At 36.5% G+C, this 21,502-nt stretch overlaps 2 protein-coding genes across 14 annotated transcripts in view; one reads left to right on the top strand and one right to left on the bottom strand.

Annotated features, from left to right (window-relative positions):
• GAS2 (growth arrest specific 2) overlaps window positions 1-21,502 on the bottom strand; it is a 261,526-nt gene that overhangs the window by 56,820 nt on the left and 183,204 nt on the right. For 6 of the 8 annotated variants that reach the window (XM_031016006.3, XM_055356513.2, XM_004050830.5 and 3 more), the window contains exon 8: window positions 17,710-18,910. The exons of the other annotated variants lie outside the window; for them this stretch is intronic. In XM_031016006.3, the coding sequence (XP_030871866.1) occupies window positions 18,692-18,910 (219 nt within the window). In that variant the 3' untranslated portion in view covers window positions 17,710-18,691. Of the gene's footprint in view, window positions 1-17,709; window positions 18,911-21,502 lie in introns of those variants that run through there. 8 annotated transcript variants of the gene reach the window in all.
• On the top strand, window positions 911-20,124 carry SVIP (small VCP interacting protein). 6 transcript variants are annotated; one of them, XM_063711048.1, is made up of 6 exons: window positions 932-1,106; window positions 2,927-2,977; window positions 3,480-3,593; window positions 7,601-7,704; window positions 10,402-10,546; window positions 18,606-20,124. In XM_063711048.1, the coding sequence occupies exons 1-4, from the start codon at window positions 1,053-1,055 to the stop codon at window positions 7,613-7,615; spliced, it is 234 nt and encodes a 77-aa protein (XP_063567118.1). In that variant the 5' UTR covers window positions 932-1,052; the 3' UTR covers window positions 7,616-7,704; window positions 10,402-10,546; window positions 18,606-20,124. The 6 variants fall into 6 exon arrangements, with proteins under 6 accessions (XP_063567119.1, XP_063567118.1, XP_063567115.1 ...); XM_063711045.1 differs by having other exon boundaries at window positions 16,627-20,124; XM_063711046.1 differs by having other exon boundaries at window positions 16,624-20,124.

Below are 21,502 nucleotides of genomic sequence, written 5' to 3'. Positions count from 1 at the left end.
ATTATATGTAAATTATACATCTATAAAAAATTAACCAGCAAGTATATCAAAAAGCCGACAATGGTTTCTGAGACGCTGTCACTATACATCCTACCTTTTTGTAATGTTTGAAAATTTTTAAATAAGCAGAAATAACTAATAGAATGCAAAAATAAAATAAAATAAAATAAAATAAAAGCATTTGTGTGGAGACCAGATCAGTAACTTTAGTATCACCTGTGGGTTTACCGGAAATGACTCTCAGGTCCCACCTTATACTTACTAAATCAGCATGTAAATTTTAACTAGTTGCCCAGCTGATTCTCATACTTATTAAAATTTGAGGAGAATGTCATTAAAATATTTCTCAGTAGATGAAACTTTATTATTTCTCTCAGAAGGATAAATGACTTCTAAATACCAGAAACTAGTGGAAATCTCAACTAATGCCACATTTATGACGCTAGATTCATCGTCATAATAATGGATTTTATATTCTGCCCTCTGTTCTGGAATAGCACTGTCACTAAGAAGGGAGAAAAGGGTGCTGATGTTTACTTGGAATTTTGGCTTTAATTTCTAGGACACCAGAGTCCCATCTCATAAAAAAAGGTAGCATGAACTACCCAGAGTTGTACCACTCACTCATTTATAAATGGTAAGGCAAGGTTAGCAGGAAGAGCTTTGGAACCGTAGCGAAGCTTTTCCATCCCTTCCCTGCATTGCTACCCACAGCAGGTGTTTCCTGGAACCTAGGCTTTGGCCACAAGCCCAGCGGTCGCGGGGCGGGGGTAGGCGGAGCTGTGGGTGAGGAAGGGGCAATGCCTTAAGGGGGCGCAGCTGAACTGTGGGACTGGTTGGTGTCGCGAGAAGAGGGGGGCGTTGCCGCAGAGAGGCGAGGCGGGGCAGAGCCGCGGGGTGGGGGCGGGGCGTTGCCGCTGGGGCGGAGCCGAGCCAGTGGAGGGCGGTGGGGGCGGGGCAAGCGCGGAGGACCAGGGACCGGCTCCGGACCGCGCAGTTAGCGCCGCCTGGCCTGGGGCGAACCCGGTCAGGGTTCCCAAGCTGTCGTCCCTATGGGGCTGTGTTTTCCTTGTCCCGGGGAGTCCGCGCCTCCCACGCCGGACCTGGTGAGTAGAGCAGGTCCCTGCGTCCGCCGGGCCGCGCCTTGAGCACCTGTCCTCGGGTTGCGGGGCGGGCCGAGCCATTGTACCTGGTGGCGCAGGTCGAGAGCCCGCTGGGGGACCCTGCTAGCAGGACGGGTGGACACGTCAGGAGGGTCGTTGGGTCCTCTCAGAGCGACCTAGGCCGTCGCCTCCGTGTAGATCTCCACTTTTGTAACAAAAAGTTGTCGAAAGGCGGCTGTGGCGTCTTTCTACCTTCCACTGACTTTAGCTGCACCGGATCTTCATAGGGCGCCGGCGCACGCAGAGGGCGTTGCGCGTGGGACATTCCGGGGGATGTGGTAGGTGGAATTCGGCGCGAAAAGACATTGCTTTCCCCGGGAGCTCTTTAGTCGTCTAGGAGATGTGCGTTTTCAACTGTGTCTACCATCTTTTAAAAGAAGGTGCTCGGAAAGTCGCTTATACGCCTGAGCTTTATCGGATATGTTTTTTTAATGATTTCTTTTTAGTATTTATCTCATTCTTTTACGTTCTCCCTTTAAAAGAATATGTAGTACAGAGTGTCCAATTTATAATGTTGTCGTATTTAATAAAAATACTGGACACCCAGTTACATTCGAATTTCAGATATACAAGGAATACGTTTATAATATCGTTTTGTGCCATGCAATATTAGGGATCTAGTTCTACAAAAACATTACTCATTGCTTATCTGAAATTCAAATGTAGCTAGTGGGTGTGTGGTACAATACATGTACACTTTTTGTAGCTTTCTGTTAACAGTATCTTTACATTAGTACTCCTTACAGGGAGTTGACATAAACCTGTTTCTCTTCTCTAGCTAAAAATTAGTTGAAGAAAATGAAGTATTTTTGGGAAGTACATTAACTCTTCAGCTATTATAGATACTAAAAATTTAGTACTTATAAATTTGATGTGGGAAAGTTCAGCTTGTCTTTGTTGCTGCTGTTGTTTTAAATTAAGTTGATTTTGTTGTTCTGGCTGTCGATAAAATATAACATGTCAGATTTGTTAAGCCCTCCCCCCATCCTCATACTATACCCTCTTCCCTTGATAACCACACGGCTCACTGCTTGGATGTCACTTTATCAGTGAAGCTTTTCCTGACCACGTTAAACAAAATATATTCCCCACAATACCACCCACCCATTCTCCCATTACTTATCTGCCATGCCATCTGACAGACGTTTACTTGCTTCATTATATTTGTCTGTGCGCCCGCAATTGGAATTTGTTTCATTTGGGAGGAGACATTTATCTATGTTTTTACACTGTTGTATCCCAGCACCTAAAAAAGGGTTTTATAATAAGTAGTACATGGTCTAGAAAAATAGCATTCACTGTTTTCTGATATGGAACAATACCTCTCATGAAATTACTCCAATCCTTCCCTCCTACACACTGAGATTAGCCCACTTCATTTATTAACCTTTCCTAAAAACACCAGGTTACTTCAGACTCCATTTTAACTGGCAGTATCAAACCATGTATTTTCCTTCTTGTATTTGTAAACATTATTTGTTTTATTATTGCCCTGACTAGCTTGTAGGCCTTTTTATTAAAAAAGAGAGTAAATAAATGATTATATAGGTAAACCTTGTATCTGTTTTAGCATGTGCTGATTTGAAGGTATATTGATTAGGAGAATGAAATTCAGAAAGTTGAGTAGTGGCATTCTTTGTGGGACATTTAGGGCCAGTACCGAATATTTTTGTAAATTGTTATAGTGCCTATGAAATAAATGTGAATAATTTATTAATAATAATGTTTGTTATTTTAATACATATTTTTACACATTTATTTAGGAAGAGAAAAGAGCAAAGCTTGCAGAGGCTGCAGAGAGAAGACGAAAAGAGGTAAGATTAAAGATCAAGTTTTGCCTACTTAGATAATTGAGTTTGGACTTTATTCTTCATAGATGTCCATAGCTAGATTTTGTAACGCAAATGGCCTTTGATATCCCAAAAATTTACATTTAAAGTAATTATTTTCAAAATGATTTCCTTATTTATATGAATTGCATTAATATATTTATATTAATATATGAAAACTATCATATCTTCTCTAAATTCAGATACTCTTTTAGTAACATCCTTCCTTTTAAAATGACTGTGCATTGTAAAATACTTACAGATGTGAAGCAAGTTTAGGGGAAAATTTGTATAGTTACAAAATACCCAGTGAAGAAATGATGTTTTATGTAAGGCTGTTGTAGAAACACTCCTTCTATGTTACCAAAAATAAACCAACTCCCTACCCCCAAAGAAAAACCTAGAAAGCAAAGATAGACAAAAAAATGTTTTGCACACTGGACAGATTTTTGTTGTCTTTCTGTTTTTCTTATCAAATTTCTTCAAGGCTGCATCTCGGGGAATTTTAGATGTTCAATCTGTGCAAGAAAAGAGAAAGAAAAAGGAAAAAATAGAAAAACAAATTGCTACATCTGGGCCCCCACCAGAAGGTGGACTTAGGGTAAGTATTAAAATTTTCTTAGTGATTAACTTAACTGGCATTTTAAAAAAACTTAAGTAGCAATCCATTCATAATTTTCTCCTGAAATGTATTATCAGAAAATTTTGAAATAGTTTAAAAGCATGAGTAGTAAATATTGGAAGTAATACCAATTTATTTTAACATTTATTGGAATCAATTAGCTTTTTTCCCCAAAATGAAATAATAGATTTATTATTTTAACACTATATATATTTTAATACTCTTATGCTTACTACTAATCTTAAATAATTCAAAAATTCAAGCAATATGGAAAAGTATAAAGAAGTGTAAAAGTCATCCAAACTAAGTATCATTTTGACAGACATAATTTCTAACCTTCATTTACATATCTTATTAAATTGGATTACACTATAAGTTCTGTTTTATGGCCTGAGCTCTTTTACTCGTTGATTTGGAATCTTTGATCTTTCCATTGCCCCTCTTTATTATAGTTATGTAAATGTTAATTTGGATTACAGAATGTATACAGGTGTGGGTATCATACACATACCTCCCTAGATATGGATCCCAGAGCTAGACACTGGGAATATAATGGTGGACAAGTTAAGCAGAGTCTCTGAATGCTGGAGTCTTTACAGTCTAGCAGGACTTTAAAGGATTTATTTTTAAAATCCCTTAAAGCTCAGGAAAATAATGGCTCAGATATTAAGAATTTATTCTTGGTCCATTTTTAAAGTAAATGGAAGTTAGTATATTTGCGAAAAGGACAATGTCTTTAATTTCAGTCATTTATATTTAACTTGTCAATGATTTATGAGTACTTTTCAACAGATTTATTGTTTTTCTCTCAAAACTACACACACACACACGCACACACGCACATACATATACATGTACATATACACATACACTTGCCTACATGTAGATACTCTCCTAACTTGTGGGGCAGGCAGCTTATGAACACCCTGAGCAGTTGATTCTGGCTCAAGAATATCACAGAAATAAGAATGTGTGTCTGTGTATTTTACTATTGTACGTTACTTCATCTAATATCATTTAATGAATGAAAATTTATTTATAAAGTTTTTTTATGGTGAACTTTTAGCAATATATAATTAGTTTCAATATAAGGTAAATAAGTCTGACCATTTTGCTTATGTTTTTTATAATTCCATAATAGAACAGAATAGGTCTAGTGTAAAGTAAAACAGTTGGGTGATAACAACGTCAATTCTTTATCATATCTCAATATTCTGTTGAGATACAGTGCTGTTTCACTAGGTTTACTTCATATAGGGTTGTCAAAAACAAACACAAAATTACAAAAATTAAATTGTAGGACTGGAAATAATGAGATCCACTATTTCACAGTAGAAGTGGTGAAGGTATTAAGTTAAAGTCATACGTAATGTTATAGGAAAAGGATAATTTAATCAACACTTAATCATAATTAAGAAGACACTTCACAAGTTCTAACCTAATGAAATTAACATCAGCTTTTAAAGTATAATAAAGAAAGAGGCTTTCTTAAACTTGAAGCTTCCCCACTCTGAAGTCTATAGATTAAAAAAAAAATTAGGCCTTATATTACTTACAATCCCTTCAAAAGTGCTCAAAATGTAAAACATACCCAATGTTAAATTTAGTTTCTGTTTTTCTTTGTGTACTGTTCTTGTAAGAAATCTCTCAAACTCACTTAGTAAAAATGACCTTCAGGACCTTGATACTATATAGTGGCAGGAGGATTTTCTCCAGTGGCTCACTGTCATTAGCCACTGCTGTTGTCCACTGTGAGTAATTTTTCCTTGGAATATTCCTCATCACCTACCACTAACACACTAGCTTCAAGTGGCATGCTCCATTCTGCTTGACACATGCACAGCATGTCAAGAGCATGAAGTGAAAAAATTCTGGAAGGCTCAGGGATAACAGAAGGGAAAAATACAAGGCAGAAGTACTTAACCCTCAAAACGCTTGGCCTATGGTCCTTTAATGGCTGCTGTCTGGCTTGTTTCATGGGCTGGCCTGAAGTATCGGTAGAGTCTTCCTAAGGTAGGAAGGTTAGGAAGACTCTTCCCTAGGTAGAGTCTTTCTGACCTGACTCTACCTAGAATATGAGTCTAGTTTGCATTCCCTGTATTCATGCCTTTCACCTATTCATCTCCTGACCAGTGCTGCGTCTTTCCAGGGTAATTAGCATGGGTAATGCCCACTGTCTTCTGACTTCTTACCTGAAGAAGTCAATGTGATGATGGCATCAGGATGCAAAGTACTATCAGTACAGGATATAGCAGCATGGGAGTAAGGGTAGACCTCTAGTACAATGGCTTTCCACCTTAGCTGCATGTTGGAGTTTCATAGTCAGCTTTCAAAAAGGATTGTTCATTGGGCTCCACCTCACACCAGTCAGAGTCTCTGAGAGTAGGGTTTAGCCATCAGGACTGTTTTAAGCTTCCCAAGGTAATCTAATGTGAACCCAGATTGAGAATCACTATCCTAGCGTTTATAACACTTGTCCTAAGAGAGATGTTTTGGAAGATAGAGTCCCATGGGAATAAATATTTAAAAATGGTAAACTGTATATTGTAGACTATATCCCCTTCTTAGAGACTAAAAAAGGCACAGAATTATGGCCTCTAAGAAATTGTACAATGAAGAAAAGCAAGTTTACTTGGATTAATCTTTAATTTTGAAAATGTATTTAAACATAGATTTTATATATATGTATATGTATAAAAACACCCAATAATATTCCTTGGATGTACTTGGAAAACACTATCAAGAGATTGCTAAATATCTCTGGTTCTATCCTAATGGCTCTTCAGGACCTATCACAGATTTAATAGACTTCATTAAACAAAGGGGCAAATGAAATATTTTCTCAACTTAAGAAGGAAAAGACCTTGCCAAACCATTTTTTAATGGTTTCTGCCATTTCTTGACTCCCTGGCTCAAACAAGAATTTTTAAATTTTTGTTTTGTTGTGTTTTATTTTGTGTTCCTTTACTGATTATTGGATATTTAGGCTCTTGCTACTGAATAGCAGGTTCACTGTGCAGTGGTTACCAACTTCAGAGTCCAGTGGACAGAATACTCATGCATGTAACATTTGCATGAAGAGGCTGAGCACAGTCACTCACACGTGTAATCTCAGCTGTGAGAGGAAAGCTTTGGGAGGCTGAGAAGATGGGATGATCACTTGAGGTCAGGAGTTAAGAGACCAGCCTGGGCAACATAGCGAGACCCTGTCTCTACAAAAATAAAAAATAAATTAGGTGTGGTGGCATGTGCCTGTGGTCCTAGCTTTTCGGGAGGCTGCGGTGGGAGAATGACTTGAGCCTGCGAGGTTGAGGCTGCAGTGAGCCATTCCCACCTCACCCCAGCCTGGGCGATAGAGTGAGACCCTGTCTCAAGAAAACCCCAAAACAAAACCAAAAACATTTAACGTGGAGTGAGTTTATTACTTACAGATTGGCAACAAGGGACAACAGAAGCCTAGGATTCATTATAAGCTTGTCTCCCAAGGAAAACTGCCCGGGGTTGATGACATCTGTGTGTGCCCCACTTGAACCTCAGATGAGTGCCCTGGGTTTTATGACCTGGGCGTTAGAAGGGGAGGTACTACATGACTTCTTGGGCTAAAGCATTGAAGGACATCCTGTCTTTAGGGAGGGACTGGAACAGAACTTGAGCTGTCCTTGGCCGTTCATTTGCTATCCCAGGATGTTACATTCCCAGCACATTCTACAGTTACTCTTGAAAACTACAGGCAAGACAGTGAGACAGAGCTATCCTTCAACTACCCACCAATCTGACCAGATATTTTGTCTTCTTTATGCTTTTAAACTATCATCTTATTTCAGGCTTTGGACTATAATGTAAAATTTTATGAATAGCTGCTATTCAGAAAAATCATTTTGTATTTCTTTGTCCCATATTCCTCTTTTTGCCTGTTTGTTCACTAAAATACTGTTATATAACTTCAAGTAAAATTTACTTTTCTGTCTCTTTTTTATCTTTTCTAGTGGACAGTTTCATAAAGCATAACATGAGTAGAAGAATCTACTGCCAATAACTGTTTATTATCTGCAATCAAGTGGACTTCATCAATTTAATTTCTTCTCTTTGAGTAAATGAAGATTCAGACTTTGTAATATTATTGCCCTTAAGTGCAATGCTAAAAAAACGTTGATTTTCAAGCTTAGAGAATGGCTAGACTTTTCATTAAATACTGATTTTCCTACATTTGCTCTTCTGCAGTTAGTGGGTGATTTGCTATTTTTCTTAGTAGTTAAAAAATGGAACTAAGTAGTGAATATACATACACTGCATGTAAACATTCTGCATATACCTCTAAGATTAAAATTCGCAGTTGTCTTTTCATCCTTTATAAAATGATCTAACTACTTATATTTGTGCTGCATCGCGTTACATCTGTTTTTATTTCACTATGTATGAAGATGTTTGATTAAACTTATGGACTTAGTGCCTTTAAACTGATCATCAGGGAGAATCTTGAAAAAATCATTTGAAGGGCTGATGTGAAGGAGCACTGTAAATTTTTATAACTTAGTAATGGATATTCTTAGGCAGATGTAAAATTTTTTCCAATTTATTTTTATTTATGTAGCTTATAAAATTAACATACCCTGTTTTACTTTATGATAAAGGATTTTTTGTTTGCTGAATTTAAAATTATATATTAGTGATACCATCAGAGGGCAGTGATGTTCTATTGTATATTAAATTCAGCTCTGTAAGGATCTTTGTAGTAATTGAATGAGTTAAACTAATAATCTGGATGGGTTATAATGAGTAGTAATATATTTGTCCATATTTCATAAGTAGTGTTAATCTTGTGTACTTATTAGAGAATGATCATAAGATTTATACAGATGTGAAACTGCGAACAAAGGCAAGTATGAATTTATGAAAAAAACATGTAGGTACTGTACTTACAAAAGGTCTACTTCAGATGTAAAAATATTAGGTAATTCTATACAATGCATAGTCATAAACCTTAACATTTTTGTTCATTAGAAACATGAATTTTATAGCATTTTTTGTTTCTCCTATATAATACACTGAAATAAAAGAATTTGTGTTAGCTATTAAGGCTGATAGCTCTTTTAAATGGCAAGGCCACATGTTGAGCCCTAAATTAAAATTTGCAGATATTAAGTGCTAATAGAAATTTTAAGTTAAATCGACCAAGTTCACTTGCTTTACACAAAGGAAACTGAGCCACTATCTTCATCTACCCCTCCCACAAAAATTATGTTATACTGCAGTATATTGTACATGTTAATTTTAAAAAGTTTGAACTATTATATAATACAGGTCTCTTGACTTCTCATGGAAAAATTATTTTTTCTATTATGGTGTGAAATATTGTGTGAATATCTAGGCAAAACATAACAATTTGGCTCAATTTTCTTTAGAGGATTCGTGCTGTTTTTGTTCATAAAGGGTAGTGAAGTCACTGAACTATATTTTAGAATGAAAATTTTTGATTTTATTAAAATGATTTTTTCAAGGCAGAAAGTAAAAGGAATGATTGATAGCGGAGTGCATATAGAGGTAGAGCATATCATCCTTGAACTCTGCAAATCCTTTCTTCCATTTTAATATAGCAAGAACAATTTTGTCTTTACTACATCTTAAAGAATTAGAACTTCGGTTGGTGTAAGTGACTTACTTCCAGGGAATCATGCCCTATTTCTACCAGCAGGTCATACCCAAATGTCACGCTATCTATTGTTAACCATGAATGATATTCAGATCTATTACTTTTCGGGAAAAGTGGAACATGTTACTTCCAACCATGGCCTGTCACCATGAGTGTGATCAGCTTTCTCCAAAACCACATGGGTCGCAGGAGCTAAGGAGTGGTACCCAAATGTTAGGAACAGTGTTAGGAAAGGGCAAGGGAAAAGAAGTGACTGAATGTCTTATGAGAAACCGGTAAATGACTAAAAAAAAAAGCAAATGACTAAAAACATGACTAAAAAATTATATATATATATAATATATATTATATATGTGTGTATACATACACATAATATCTGCAAATTCTAATTTATATATGTGTGTGTATATACACACACACACACACACGCCCATACACACATACGTCCGGACATCTCCCTCATAAAATAACCATCAGTTCCTATGAAAACCTTAAGTGGAAGCCAATTTCCCATAGTAAGTAATTTAGGAGAAAATTATAATGCTTAAAATGTTGCTCAAACCCCTGACCTATTACTAAACTATAACTGGAACAGTAAAATGCATATATGTAACTATCATATCATGATTTAAAATTGCTTAAACCATTGCTGCGTAATACTAATCAAACTTACGGCTGCTAACAAAAGTTGTGAATTATTACACGGCCTCTTTGTAACGTGCTGCATGTTTTTTAAAACATCTCTGTGTTTCTGTTTGTTCCACTGCTAGTATTTGGAATGTAATTTAACAGTTCCCACACATGGTTTGGTTATAAATTCTGTATTGCCTTTTAGGGATATAAATATACATTTTTTTCTATGTAAAAATTAGCTTTAGCTGTCTCTTTAACAAAATTTTATCTTTACTGCATCCTAAATACTTAGAACCTGAATTGGTGGTTAGGGAAACCTCAGGAACATTTTTATCACATTGGGATTCAGAAGAGCAACAGAACCAAAGGTTGTTTGGTGTGTTCATACAATCCCTGGATTTATAGGTGGATTTTCTATAAAGGAAAAATGATGTAATTAGTATCCTGTTTTTTCCTAAAGAAATAATACTATCATAAAAATTCTGTCTATCCTTTGTACCCCAGGAAAATGGACATGAACTTTGAATTTTCCCTTTCTCCAAATGTTTGACTTCTTATTTTCACTGATGAGCATTATGCTATGTTCTTAGAAGACAAAAGCAACTCTTGCCGGTTTTGAATAATTTCTGCATGAATAGACCAGTAAGAGGTAAGTAGCCATGACTGCCTATATGTGTTGAGACATAAGGTATATTTCTTTAACATCTCCCAGCAAGCATTTCAAATTCTCTTAACTACTAAGCATGCTCTAAGCTAATTCAAATATAGTATTGTGGCTTTTTTCTTCAATTTTCTCAAAAGCTACAGACACAAGGCATTTGTATATATAACAGACTTTGATGAAGTTTTGGTTCCAGTAACTCAAAATACTAAGTTTCCCATTTGATATGGCTTTTTATTGTCCTAGTCTCCCTCTTCTAGTTATGCTTCACCTTGCAAATATTGACTTTGAATGTGATAACTATTGCCTACAAATTAAGTATTCATACATTATTCCTGTGGATATCATACTTTTTTGTTATTATATCCTGAATTGCATCGGCTTTTGTTTTGTTTTGTTTTGTTTTTTGAGATGGAGTTTCACTCTTGTTGCCCAGGCTGGAGTGCAATGGCGCGATCTCAGCTCACCGCAACCTCTGCCTCCCAGGTTCAAGTGATTCTCCTGCCTCAGCCTCCCTAGTAGCTGGGATTGCAGGCATGTGCCACCACGCCTGGCTAATTTTGTGTTTTTAGTAGAGATGGGGTTTCTCCATGTTGGTCAGGTTGGTCTCGAACTCCTGACCTCAGGTGATCCCCCCACCTTGGCCTCCCAAAGTGCTGGGATTACAGGCATGAGCCACCGCGCCCGCCTGCATTGGCTATTTTTATAGTACCAAATTTGTGTTGGGTTTTGAGTTAATGTCTTCTAGTTATCAAAACAGGTTTGATCCATTCTTTGCAAGTACCTCTAACTTATCTCAAGTGGAACTAATTAGTTTTTCACACAGATTGGTGCTCTCTAGGCTATTTCCCTGAAATTTATCTTGTTACTTAAGTCAGATGTCAAGGAGTTATGCTAAATTCCTTTTCCTGTCTAACTCCTAAAATGCCCTTTTCTCTGTCTATATTTCTTAGACATAGTTACATTATAAATATAACAGATATATTTAAAGTAGGTTAATACCAAGTGTCTCAGGTAGAAAATTCTCATAGGTTCCACAAAAACTTCTGGAACTAATAAATGACTTTAGTAATCTTGCAGAATGAAAAGTATATGAAAGTCAATTCTATGTTTATATGCAAGCAATGAAAAATCTATAATTGAAAGTGGGAAAATTTTAATTACAATATCAACAAATAAAATAGGAAAAATAAAACTGTAGACATTAAAAATGACAAAACATTGCCAATAAATTAAGATCTAAATGAAGAAACATTGTATGTTTTTGGATTGGAAGATGGTAATTCTCAAATGGGCCAGTAAATTCAGTGCAAAATCCCAGCAAACTTTTCTAGAGAACTTAATAAGATGATCCTTGAATTTATATGGAAATGCAAGACTTGGAAAAGCCAAAACAGTTTTGAAAAAACAAAGTAGGGAAGTACTAGCCAGAGCAATCAGGCAAGAGAAAAAAATACAAAGCATCCATATAGAAAAAAGTTGTCAAACTGTCTCTCTTCGCTGACAACATGATACTATACCTAGACAACCCTAATGACTCTGCCAAAAGGCTTTAAAATGGATAAACAACTTCAGTAAAGTTTCAGGATACAAAGTAAATGTGCAAAAATCAGTAGCATTTCTATACATCAATAATATTCAAGTTGAGAGCCAAATCAAGAATGCAATCCAATTTACAATAGCCACACACACAGTAACTACCTAGGAATGCATGTAACCAAAGAGGTGAAATATCTCTAAAAGGTGAATTACAATACACACTGAAAGAAACCAATGGAAAAATGTTCCATGCTTATGGATTGGAAGAATCAGTATCATTAAAATGGACATACTGCCCAAAGCAATCTATAAATTCACTGCTGTTCCTATCAAGCTACCAATGTCATTTTTTCACAGAATGGAACAGAATAGAGAATTCAGAAATAAAGCTGCACAACTAGAGCCATCGGGTCTTTGACAAAGTTGATGAAAATTGGCAATGGAGAAAGCAGTCACTAGTCAATAAGTGGTATTGGAATAGCTGGCTAGCCATAAGCAGAAGAATGAAACTCAAGATGGATTAAAGAAAGATTTAATTGTAAGATCTCAGACTATAAGGATCCTAGAAGAAAACCTAGAATACACTATTCTGGATATCAGCCTTGGGAAAACATTTATGCCTAAGTCCTCAAAAGCAATTGCAACAAAAACAAAAATTGACAAGTGAGACAAACAGTTTCTGCAAGCAAAACAAACTATCAACAGAGTAAACAGACAGTCCACAGAATGGGAGAAAATAATCACAAACTATGCACCTGACAAAAGTCTAATACGCAGAATCTATAAGGAACTTAGTTCAACAAGTAAAAAATAACCCCATTGAAAATGAGTAAAATACATGAACAGACGTCTCAAAAGAAGACATACAAGTGGCCAACAAATGTGAAAACATGCTCATCATCACTAATCAGATAAGCAAATCAAAACTACAGTCAGATATATTTCACGCCAGTCAGAATGGCTAGTATTAAAAACTTAAGAAAACAACAGATGCTGCTGAGGCCGTGGTGAAAAGGGAATGCTAATACACTATTGGTGGGAATGTAAGTCATTCAGTTCAGCCACTGTGGAAAGCAGTTTGGAGACTTCTCAAAGAACTTAGAACTGGTATTGGACCTGGCAATCCCATTACAGGGTATATATCCGAAAGAAAATAAATCATTCTACCAAAAAAGCCATGCATTCATGTATGTTCATTGCAGCACTATTCACAATAGCAAAGACATGGAATCAACCTAGGTGCCCATCAATGGTAAACTGGATAAAGAAAATATGATACATATATGCCATGGAATATTACACAGCCGTAACAACAACATAATTATGTCCTTTGCAGCAATATGGATGCAGCTGAAGGCCATTATTCTAAATGAATTTATGCAGAAACCAAACCAAAGACCACATGTTCTCACTTACAAGTGAGAACTAAGCATTAGATGCTCATGGATGTAAAGATGGCAGCAATAGATACTGGGCACTACTCTAGAGTGGGGAGAGAGGGAGGAGGGCAATGTTTGAAAAACTAACTATTGGGTACTATAGTCACCTGGGTGATGAGATCAATTTCACCCCAAAGCTCAGCATTATGCAATGTATCCATGTAACCTTCATGCGTACCCACTGAATGTAAAAGTTGAAATTGTCTTTTAAAATTGCAGTTTCTGAGAAAAGTAGGAAAATTTATACTGCCTGATATCAAAATGTACTATAAAGCCACAATAGTCAAGATAGTGTGGTATTGGCCTAAGGATAGCTGCTAGATCAGTGAAACAGAATAGAAAGTTTACAGGGCACTTCAGTGGAGAAATGGGGAAATAACATTTTCAACAAATGGTGCTGGGAAAACTGAATCCATATGCCAATAAAATTAACTCAAGCCTTTACTTCACACCACACACAAAAATTAAAATGTATCATAGAGCTGAACGCAGTAACTAAAACCATGGAACTTCTAGATGAAAACATGCGAAAAAATCCTTACGACCTTGAGTTAGGCAAAGATTTCTTGGATATGACACCAAAAGCATTATTAATTTAAAAAATAAATTGAACTTCATAAAATGTTAATTTCAAAAGCACTATTAAATTTCAAAGGCAGCTGGGCGCAGTGGCTCACGCCTGCAATCCCAGCACTTTGGGAGGCCAAGGCGGGTGGATCACTGGAATTCATGAGTTTGAGACCAGCCTGGCCAACATTGTGAAACCCTGTCTCTACTAAAAATACAAAAATTAGCCAGGCATGGTGGTGCGTGCCTGTAGTCCCAGCTACTCGGCAGGCTGAGGCACGAGAATTGTTTGAACCTAGGAGGTGGAGGTTGCAGTGAGCCGAGATTCGTGGTACTGCACTCCAGTCTGGATGATATTCCATCTCAAAAGAAGAGAGGGGAGAGAGAGGAGAGAAAAGTGGGGGCAGGGAGATGGGGGAGGGGGGAGGTGGGCGGGGAGGAGGAGGGGAGAGAGAGAGGAGAAGAACAGAAGAAAAGAAAAAGGGCAAACTGTAGACTGTAAATAAGTAGCTTATATCCAGAATTCATAGAACTCTTACATCTCAATAAAATAATCCAATTAAAAACGTGCAAAAGATTTGAATAGCATTTCACCAAAGAAACTGTAAAACAAGCATTACCATGTAGATGTTCAACTTCATTAGTCATTAGGAAAAAGGAAATTAAAGTAAAAAACATGCCCTCCCTTTTTTCCTCCAATGGCTATGATTCGTAAAAGTGGAAATACCAATTGTTGGCAAGGATATGGAAAAACAAACTATCATACGTTGCTGGTGTAAAGAGGAATTGGTACACCCATTTTGGAAAACAGTTGTATATTTCTCAAAATGGTAAAAATAAATTTCCCACAGGGCCCCCAAAATAATATGAATTACTTTTATAGGAGATAAACACATGATATAGCAATGTGAACAGCAGTTATCAGGCCATTAGTCTTCAATACTTCAAGACTCCTTCCAACTCAGCCACTAAGATCCTTTTATGCACAAAGATTTTGACACTAGAGATCATAGAAATAACATTTAATTGTGCATCTAAAGGCATGAGTTTCAGACGCATGTTTAACTTTGGGGAAATTTAGCTAGAAAATTTCCTCAACTTTAAAATCAGAGGACTTGAGATAATTTTTAATCTTTCCACTTTTGAGTTTCTATGAATTGGGATTGAGATTTGACCCGTTTTACCCCAATCTGATTAAGATTCATGAAATAGAATTTTAAGAAAAGAAAAGCATTGGAATTAGAGCCATTACCTGTTTTACCTTAGCAAATTATTTAAACTTTCTGATGCCTTATGGCCCTTAAAATGCAAAATGAGAGGATTATAAGATTTCATAACTTCATGGTTAATCTGAAGATATTTTACACCTTAGAGATGTAGTTGGTTGGTTTCCTTCTTCATATGTCTAGAAAAACTCATTTCATGCACTTTTCTGAGAGATAGTCAATGGTCTTCAGAAACCCTAAGGACAAAGATAGCCCCAACATGACCCAGAGAGAGGAATCTGAGAAAAAATTTAATCACAAACAAGTTTAAATTTAGTGTACTCACCCAGTGTTCTTAAATGTTCCTTTGGTAACATCTTTGAGGAAGTCAACTCTAGTCGATATTGTCTTTTCAGTGACAAAGTGTCAAGTACCTTATAAAGTGGGCATTGTGTCTTGGATCATTTTTGTAACAAAGTTCCTCTTTCCTTTGAGCTACATTTGGTGATCCAGAGTTTTCTACTCATTCTCCCTGCTTCTATTATTTTTGCTAGTACAAAACAATCTGCAGACAAGACAGCTAACAGTTCCTCCAAGTAATTTCTTAACAGTAAAAAATGAACACCTCCCAGCATTCCTGAAATCATTCCTTATATGTCTCTGATTCAAGCACTTTTACCAGGTATCCTGTAGGTACTATTCTGTCCCCACCCACATCAGGAGACACTGAATATGATAGCATTGAGTCACCTAATTTCAGAATCAGCCTAGTCTGCTCAGTGTGTTGATATTATTTCTCACTGTGGCCTTTTTACTATTTACTTGAACTTCTGGTTTGAGATGTTTCCACTCTGTTTGCAATCAGATTTCTAGACTATTTAGACTTTTTAATCCTTTATTCATTGGCTATTGGACCCACCTCTCCATGTCCTTCTTTGGATCTTACATCTAGCTGAGAATAAGGTGACATTAACCTACTTGGTCTATGTCCTGGCCAGTCTTCAATAAGGAGTTGAGGAGTAAGAGGCTGAATATAGTCTCAGTTTTTTTCACATCCCTGGTTGGTGCCGACTGACTAGCAGCTAGACTCCAGTGCCAGTTGTGACCATGTTTTCAGTGACACTTAAAAGACCATCTTAGATGTGGTATGGGTATCATAATCCTTCCCTCCCCACCAAATATGTTCATGTCCTAATCCCTGGAAGCTGTGAATATGTTGTTACATGGCAAAGTGGATTCTTTAGATGTGCTCAAGTTAGTGACCTTAAAATAGATTATCCAGGTAGATCCAAGCTAATCTTGTGATTGTTAAAAGCAGAAAACCTTTCCAACCTATGAGAGAAAGAGATGTGAAGAAAGAAGACGGGTCATAGAGATGCTACATTGCTGATTTTGAAGATGGAGGAAGGAAATCATGGAGCTTAGGAATGCAGGTGGCCTCTAGAAGATGGAAAAGGAAAGGAGATGGATGCTCCCCTAGACTCTTCAGGAAGGAAAACAGCCTTGGTGACACTCTGATTTTAGCCTATTGAAACCACGTTGAATGACTGCAGAAATGTGAGATAATAAACATGCTTATTCAGCTACCAAGTTTGTGGCAATTTAGTGCAGCAATAGATAACTACTAATGCAAAAGATAAAGAGGTTAATATTACTTTTGTTAAGCTACACTTCTTTAATGAAGTTGACTATTATTTTTAATTTTTGTTTGAGAGACAGGCAGTGGAATTATATTATTAAGGATATAAATACGCTTATGGAACAAATTTAGGCACAGGAGAAAATGTTGATGGAAATATTGTCATTAACTACACAAAGAAATTCAGTGTCAGTATTAGGTAATTTAAAGATCTTAATCTTTATCACTCGACATTATATTTTAAAATATATTAGAATTATTCACTGCACCAAGGTGACTATCTCCTACAACACCTCAGGGTTTTTTTTTTTTAATCAATTTTTTTTTTTTTAGGTTTCACTGACTTTCTCTCCCCCAAATGATTATCATCCCTTCCAGCACTACAAAATTATGCCATGCATGTTATTTAAGAACTTCTCAATTAACACATTATGTATATTTTGACTAAATTTGTCATGTGACAAACATTCTTCCTTCCTGACTTTTTGGAGCAAGAAAGGTGGATTCTTTTGTTGATGTTGAAAAATGAATACATGAAAAATTAATTTTCTATCCTTTTTATACTGAGAGCAGCACTTAACATTACTACCAATAATAAAACCTGAACTCTCTGCTAAGGAAAACTAACACCACCATCACTCATCTCCCAAAGTGAAGAAGTGCCAGGGAGCCCTAATTTGATTCTTCTTACAACTGTTGGAGAAAGTTGCCATTTGAAAATTAACTTGATTTCAGAATGAGGCATTGATTTAGAGACAGATAACATTTTTAAAACTTATCCTTTTAATTCTTGAAAGAGTAAGGACAATATTTTGCTGTTTATTGGTATAAAACAGCCCTGTCCCAGGTATACAAGGGTATACGTAAGTCTGTAACATCATTAGCTACAGTGAATTTACTTTACTAGAAAGCATAGCAAAATAGGATTAACTAAAGATATATTTTTAATAAGAAAATGCTTTGAAATAACATGAAATCAGTGAACATTTGACTGTACGATTTACTCGTCAAAATATCAACGTATGTCAGCTCATGTATGAATTACACTAGATCATTCTAAACACAGCCATGTGCTAAGGAATGTGTGAAATAACTCATAAGCTATTCTCTAAGGGAGTGTACTGAAAACTTCTAAAAGTACCCCAGATATTTGGTCATAGATAAGAGATATACTTTAAGGCATCCTTCCAAGTGAATGTAAACTTTTCGGAAGTGGCCTTTCCAGTAACATATTACTATTGTGAATACTCTGTACTTATTTGTAGTGCTGTTGGATATTTTTTGCAGCACATTATCACACTAATCATCATTTTGTAAAAAAAAAAAAAAAAAGCATAAAAATCTTGCAATTATAAAAATGTCTGGAGTGCTTTTACTCATGAGTGTAAAGCAGGCACTTTCTGTTGACTTATCTGCAAATCCTAAATGTTTTCTCCTTATTTATCTTTAGTTAGAATTGTGTTTCTAATATTGTGTTCTAAATACTGTGTTCGCACATTGAGAAATAATAATTTGCCTAAAATTTGGCTAATTTAAATTTGAGTTTAGATTTTCTTTTAATAGGTCATATTCTACAGAAGCATTAAAAATAAATAGTGCTACTCTTTGAACATTTTTCAATATGATGACATTTTTCTGTCTATCTTTCTCCAAAACAGTTTTCAGAACATATGAACTAAACTGACTATACTGGAGAAGTGGATACAGGCCATTATGAGGGTCCCCTTGTCATGACCAATTTGTTTCACTTAATTTCCTTCTTAGCCTTATAACTGGCAGAGACCACCAAGTAGTTATCTGGATTCATGTCCTTTAGAGTTGGAGATTTGCTTTGGATAGGGGATGTTTTGCCATCCACACGGGAGATCTGCAGCATTCGGCAGGGGTCGTGTTTCAACAAATACCCTGCAAAAGTTTCCCAGCCTCCTCCCACACGGACCATGACATGTTTGTTGTGCAGCATCTGAAATGAAAAAATATCAAAAGTGTTAAATTTCGAGAATTTTTACAGTACCTTGAATCAACCCCTGGTTCTAGTGAAATTAGTGTTTTGGTTTGTATTTCATGACCCATTGTTTTTCTACTTGGTGCAAAATGTCTGAGTTAGCATATAGTCTATGAAAGAAGTCCTGTTTTTTTCCGTGGAAGTGGTAAGAATAAACATCTCCAGAACCCAGCTTTGCTGTGCTATGGGAACCAGCACCTACGTATAATTCTTTGGTTTAATGTGTCTGGAGGCTTCTCTCTGACATCTGATCTTCTATTACAGTTCTTATTACTGCCTCTGGTTCCTGCCTACTGACTCAGCTTAGTGCTCCATTTTTCCCAGTGGGTTATTCCCCTCTGAATCAGGATTTTAAGGACCATGGAAATGTCTGCTATTGAATTACAATGCTAAGAGTCAGACAAATACTCAATACAAAATAACATTGAAAGTGCACTAAAAAAATTATTGGAGTTTTCCCAATAATTGTCATTGTCTGAGCCCTTGAAGGCAAGGTGTTTTTGAATAGGCAAACATTTATGTTTTTCTTTATTCTTTTTCTTCCTAATTATCGTAGAATATGTCTTTTAAAACAAACAACTTACCCCTAGGCCCAGGAGCCATCTAGAGCTCCAACTTAACAAGGTTATTGATTTAAATGTGAAGAATGCATGATTCTTTGTATCTAGTAAAAATATATCATGGAGGTTTGACATGGAAAACCAAATAATTTGTCATCAGCTTCTTGCAAATATCAGAAAATTTAATATTAAGTGGTAATGTTGCATGATCATCAAAGACCCTGCTGACTCCCTCTCCTGCCCAAAATGTTATGGATACATATGGGCACTGTAATGTTGGGAAGAGGATGTGATTGTGAGAGAAAGTCTGGGAAGTCACATCATAGAGCCTATAAAATCTGTTTCAATTCTTCTTACTTGGCGTCAGCTTGAGATCTAGACTTTTTTTTTGACTCCTAGCCAGTGGGAGATGACTTGTATTCTTACCACTTGTTCTTACCACTTTCATGTAGGTTTTGATAAAGATTTTGGACCTGCTTTCTATATGCCTGTATCTAAAATTTCTGCATGTGTATTTGGGGGTTTCACAGAACTTCATTTATGTGGTTGACATGAAGCAGTTTTCAAAATCAAATATTGTACCAACTAATAAAAATTTAATGAAAAATAGTACTTAAAGCTATTTGATTTATAAGAATTAAATGTATTTCTACTGGTTATTCTCATTTAGAGTATTAGAAATTTAGAACAGAAAGTGAAACCAGCACTACTGTCCCATAGAAATGATGTTTGGGGTTTCTTTTGAATAAATATAAAAATTGACCCTCCCAGTCTTAAAATTTGAGAAAATTGCAATTGTCTTATTTGAGTTCCCTTCTCAGGAAACCAACCATCAGGCCTCCCAGATAGTATCAAGCAGCTGAAACTTACCAGAACACCGCATCTGGACAATGAGACATCAGACCCCTCATCTGTTGTGATTGCCTAATAGACCATGTGCTTCCTGTTGACCAATTCCTCTTCCTTACCCTTCGCTAATTCCTGTTTTCATGGCTACATTTCTTCCCTGCTATATAAACCCTTAATTTTAGTCTATTAGGTAGATGGATTTGAGACTGATCACCTAGCTCCTTGGCTGCAGCACCCGAATAAAGCTTTTTCCCCTGGAAATACTCATTGTTTCAGTGACTGGCGTTCTATGCAGTGAGCAGCAAGACCTAGACAGAACCTCTGACATTTCAGTAACAAAAGGACCTTAGAACACATCTTCCAGCTGGAAGTCTTCAAACTTATTTTAGCATCAGAACATACTCATTAAACAAAATCTCAATGAGAACCCCTGAAATATAAAGCAGATAAAAAGAGGGTTTAGCTTGTAACTACTTTGCCTTTCCTGGCCCTCCCAGTGGTACTGAAATTGGCTCAAGTGTCGCATAGAACTAATATTTACTTTTAAAAATAAATATGATCGGGCGTGGTGGCTCATGCCTGTAATCTCAACACTTTGGGAGGCTGAGGCGGGTGGATCACCTGAGGCCAGGAGTTTGAGACCATCCTGACCAATATGGTGAAACCCCATCTCTACTGAAAAAAAAAAAAAAAAAATTAGCTGGCCGTGGTTGCAGGCACCTGTAGTCTCAGCTACTCAGGAGGCTGAGACCGGAGAATTGCTTGAACCTGGGAGGCAGAGGTTGCAGTGAGCTGAGATCGTGCCACTGCACTCCAGCCTGGGTGACAGACTGAGACTCCATCTCAAATAATAATAATAATAATAATAAATAAATATAGAAATTGACCCTCCCTTGTCTTAAACTTGAAACTTAAATTGGTCTTATCTGAGTTTCTTCCTCAGCAAACTGACCTTTAGGCAAGGAACAGATGACACCAGACAATTAAATGCCAGACTCCTTGCCCCTCCCTAAAATTCCTGTTTTCCTACATGTAGCTACATTCCTTCCCCATTATAGAAACCCTGAATTTTAATTGATTGGTGAAATGAATTTGAGACTGATTTGTTCTTCTTGGTTGCAGCACCCAAATAAAGCCTCCT

The sequence above is a fragment of the Gorilla gorilla genome, chromosome 9, assembly GCF_029281585.2.
Source record: "Gorilla gorilla gorilla isolate KB3781 chromosome 9, NHGRI_mGorGor1-v2.1_pri, whole genome shotgun sequence".
Taxonomy (NCBI): Eukaryota; Metazoa; Chordata; class Mammalia; order Primates; family Hominidae; genus Gorilla; species Gorilla gorilla.
This window is presented reverse-complemented; position numbering and strand designations above follow the sequence as displayed.

What these genes read in the sequence shown, in the direction of transcription:
- SVIP (XM_063711049.1), top strand. Translation starts at nt 1,053, where the DNA reads ATGGGGCTGTGTTTTCCTTGTCCCGGGGAGTCCGCGCCTCCCACGCCG. An exon ending in CGCCTCCCACGCCGGACCTG is followed by an intron (nt 1,107 to 2,926) that starts GTGAGTAGAGCA and finishes ACATTTATTTAG; the next exon opens with GAAGAGAAAAGAGCAAAGCT. An exon ending in CAGAGAGAAGACGAAAAGAG is followed by an intron (nt 2,978 to 3,479) that starts GTAAGATTAAAG and finishes AATTTCTTCAAG; the next exon opens with GCTGCATCTCGGGGAATTTT.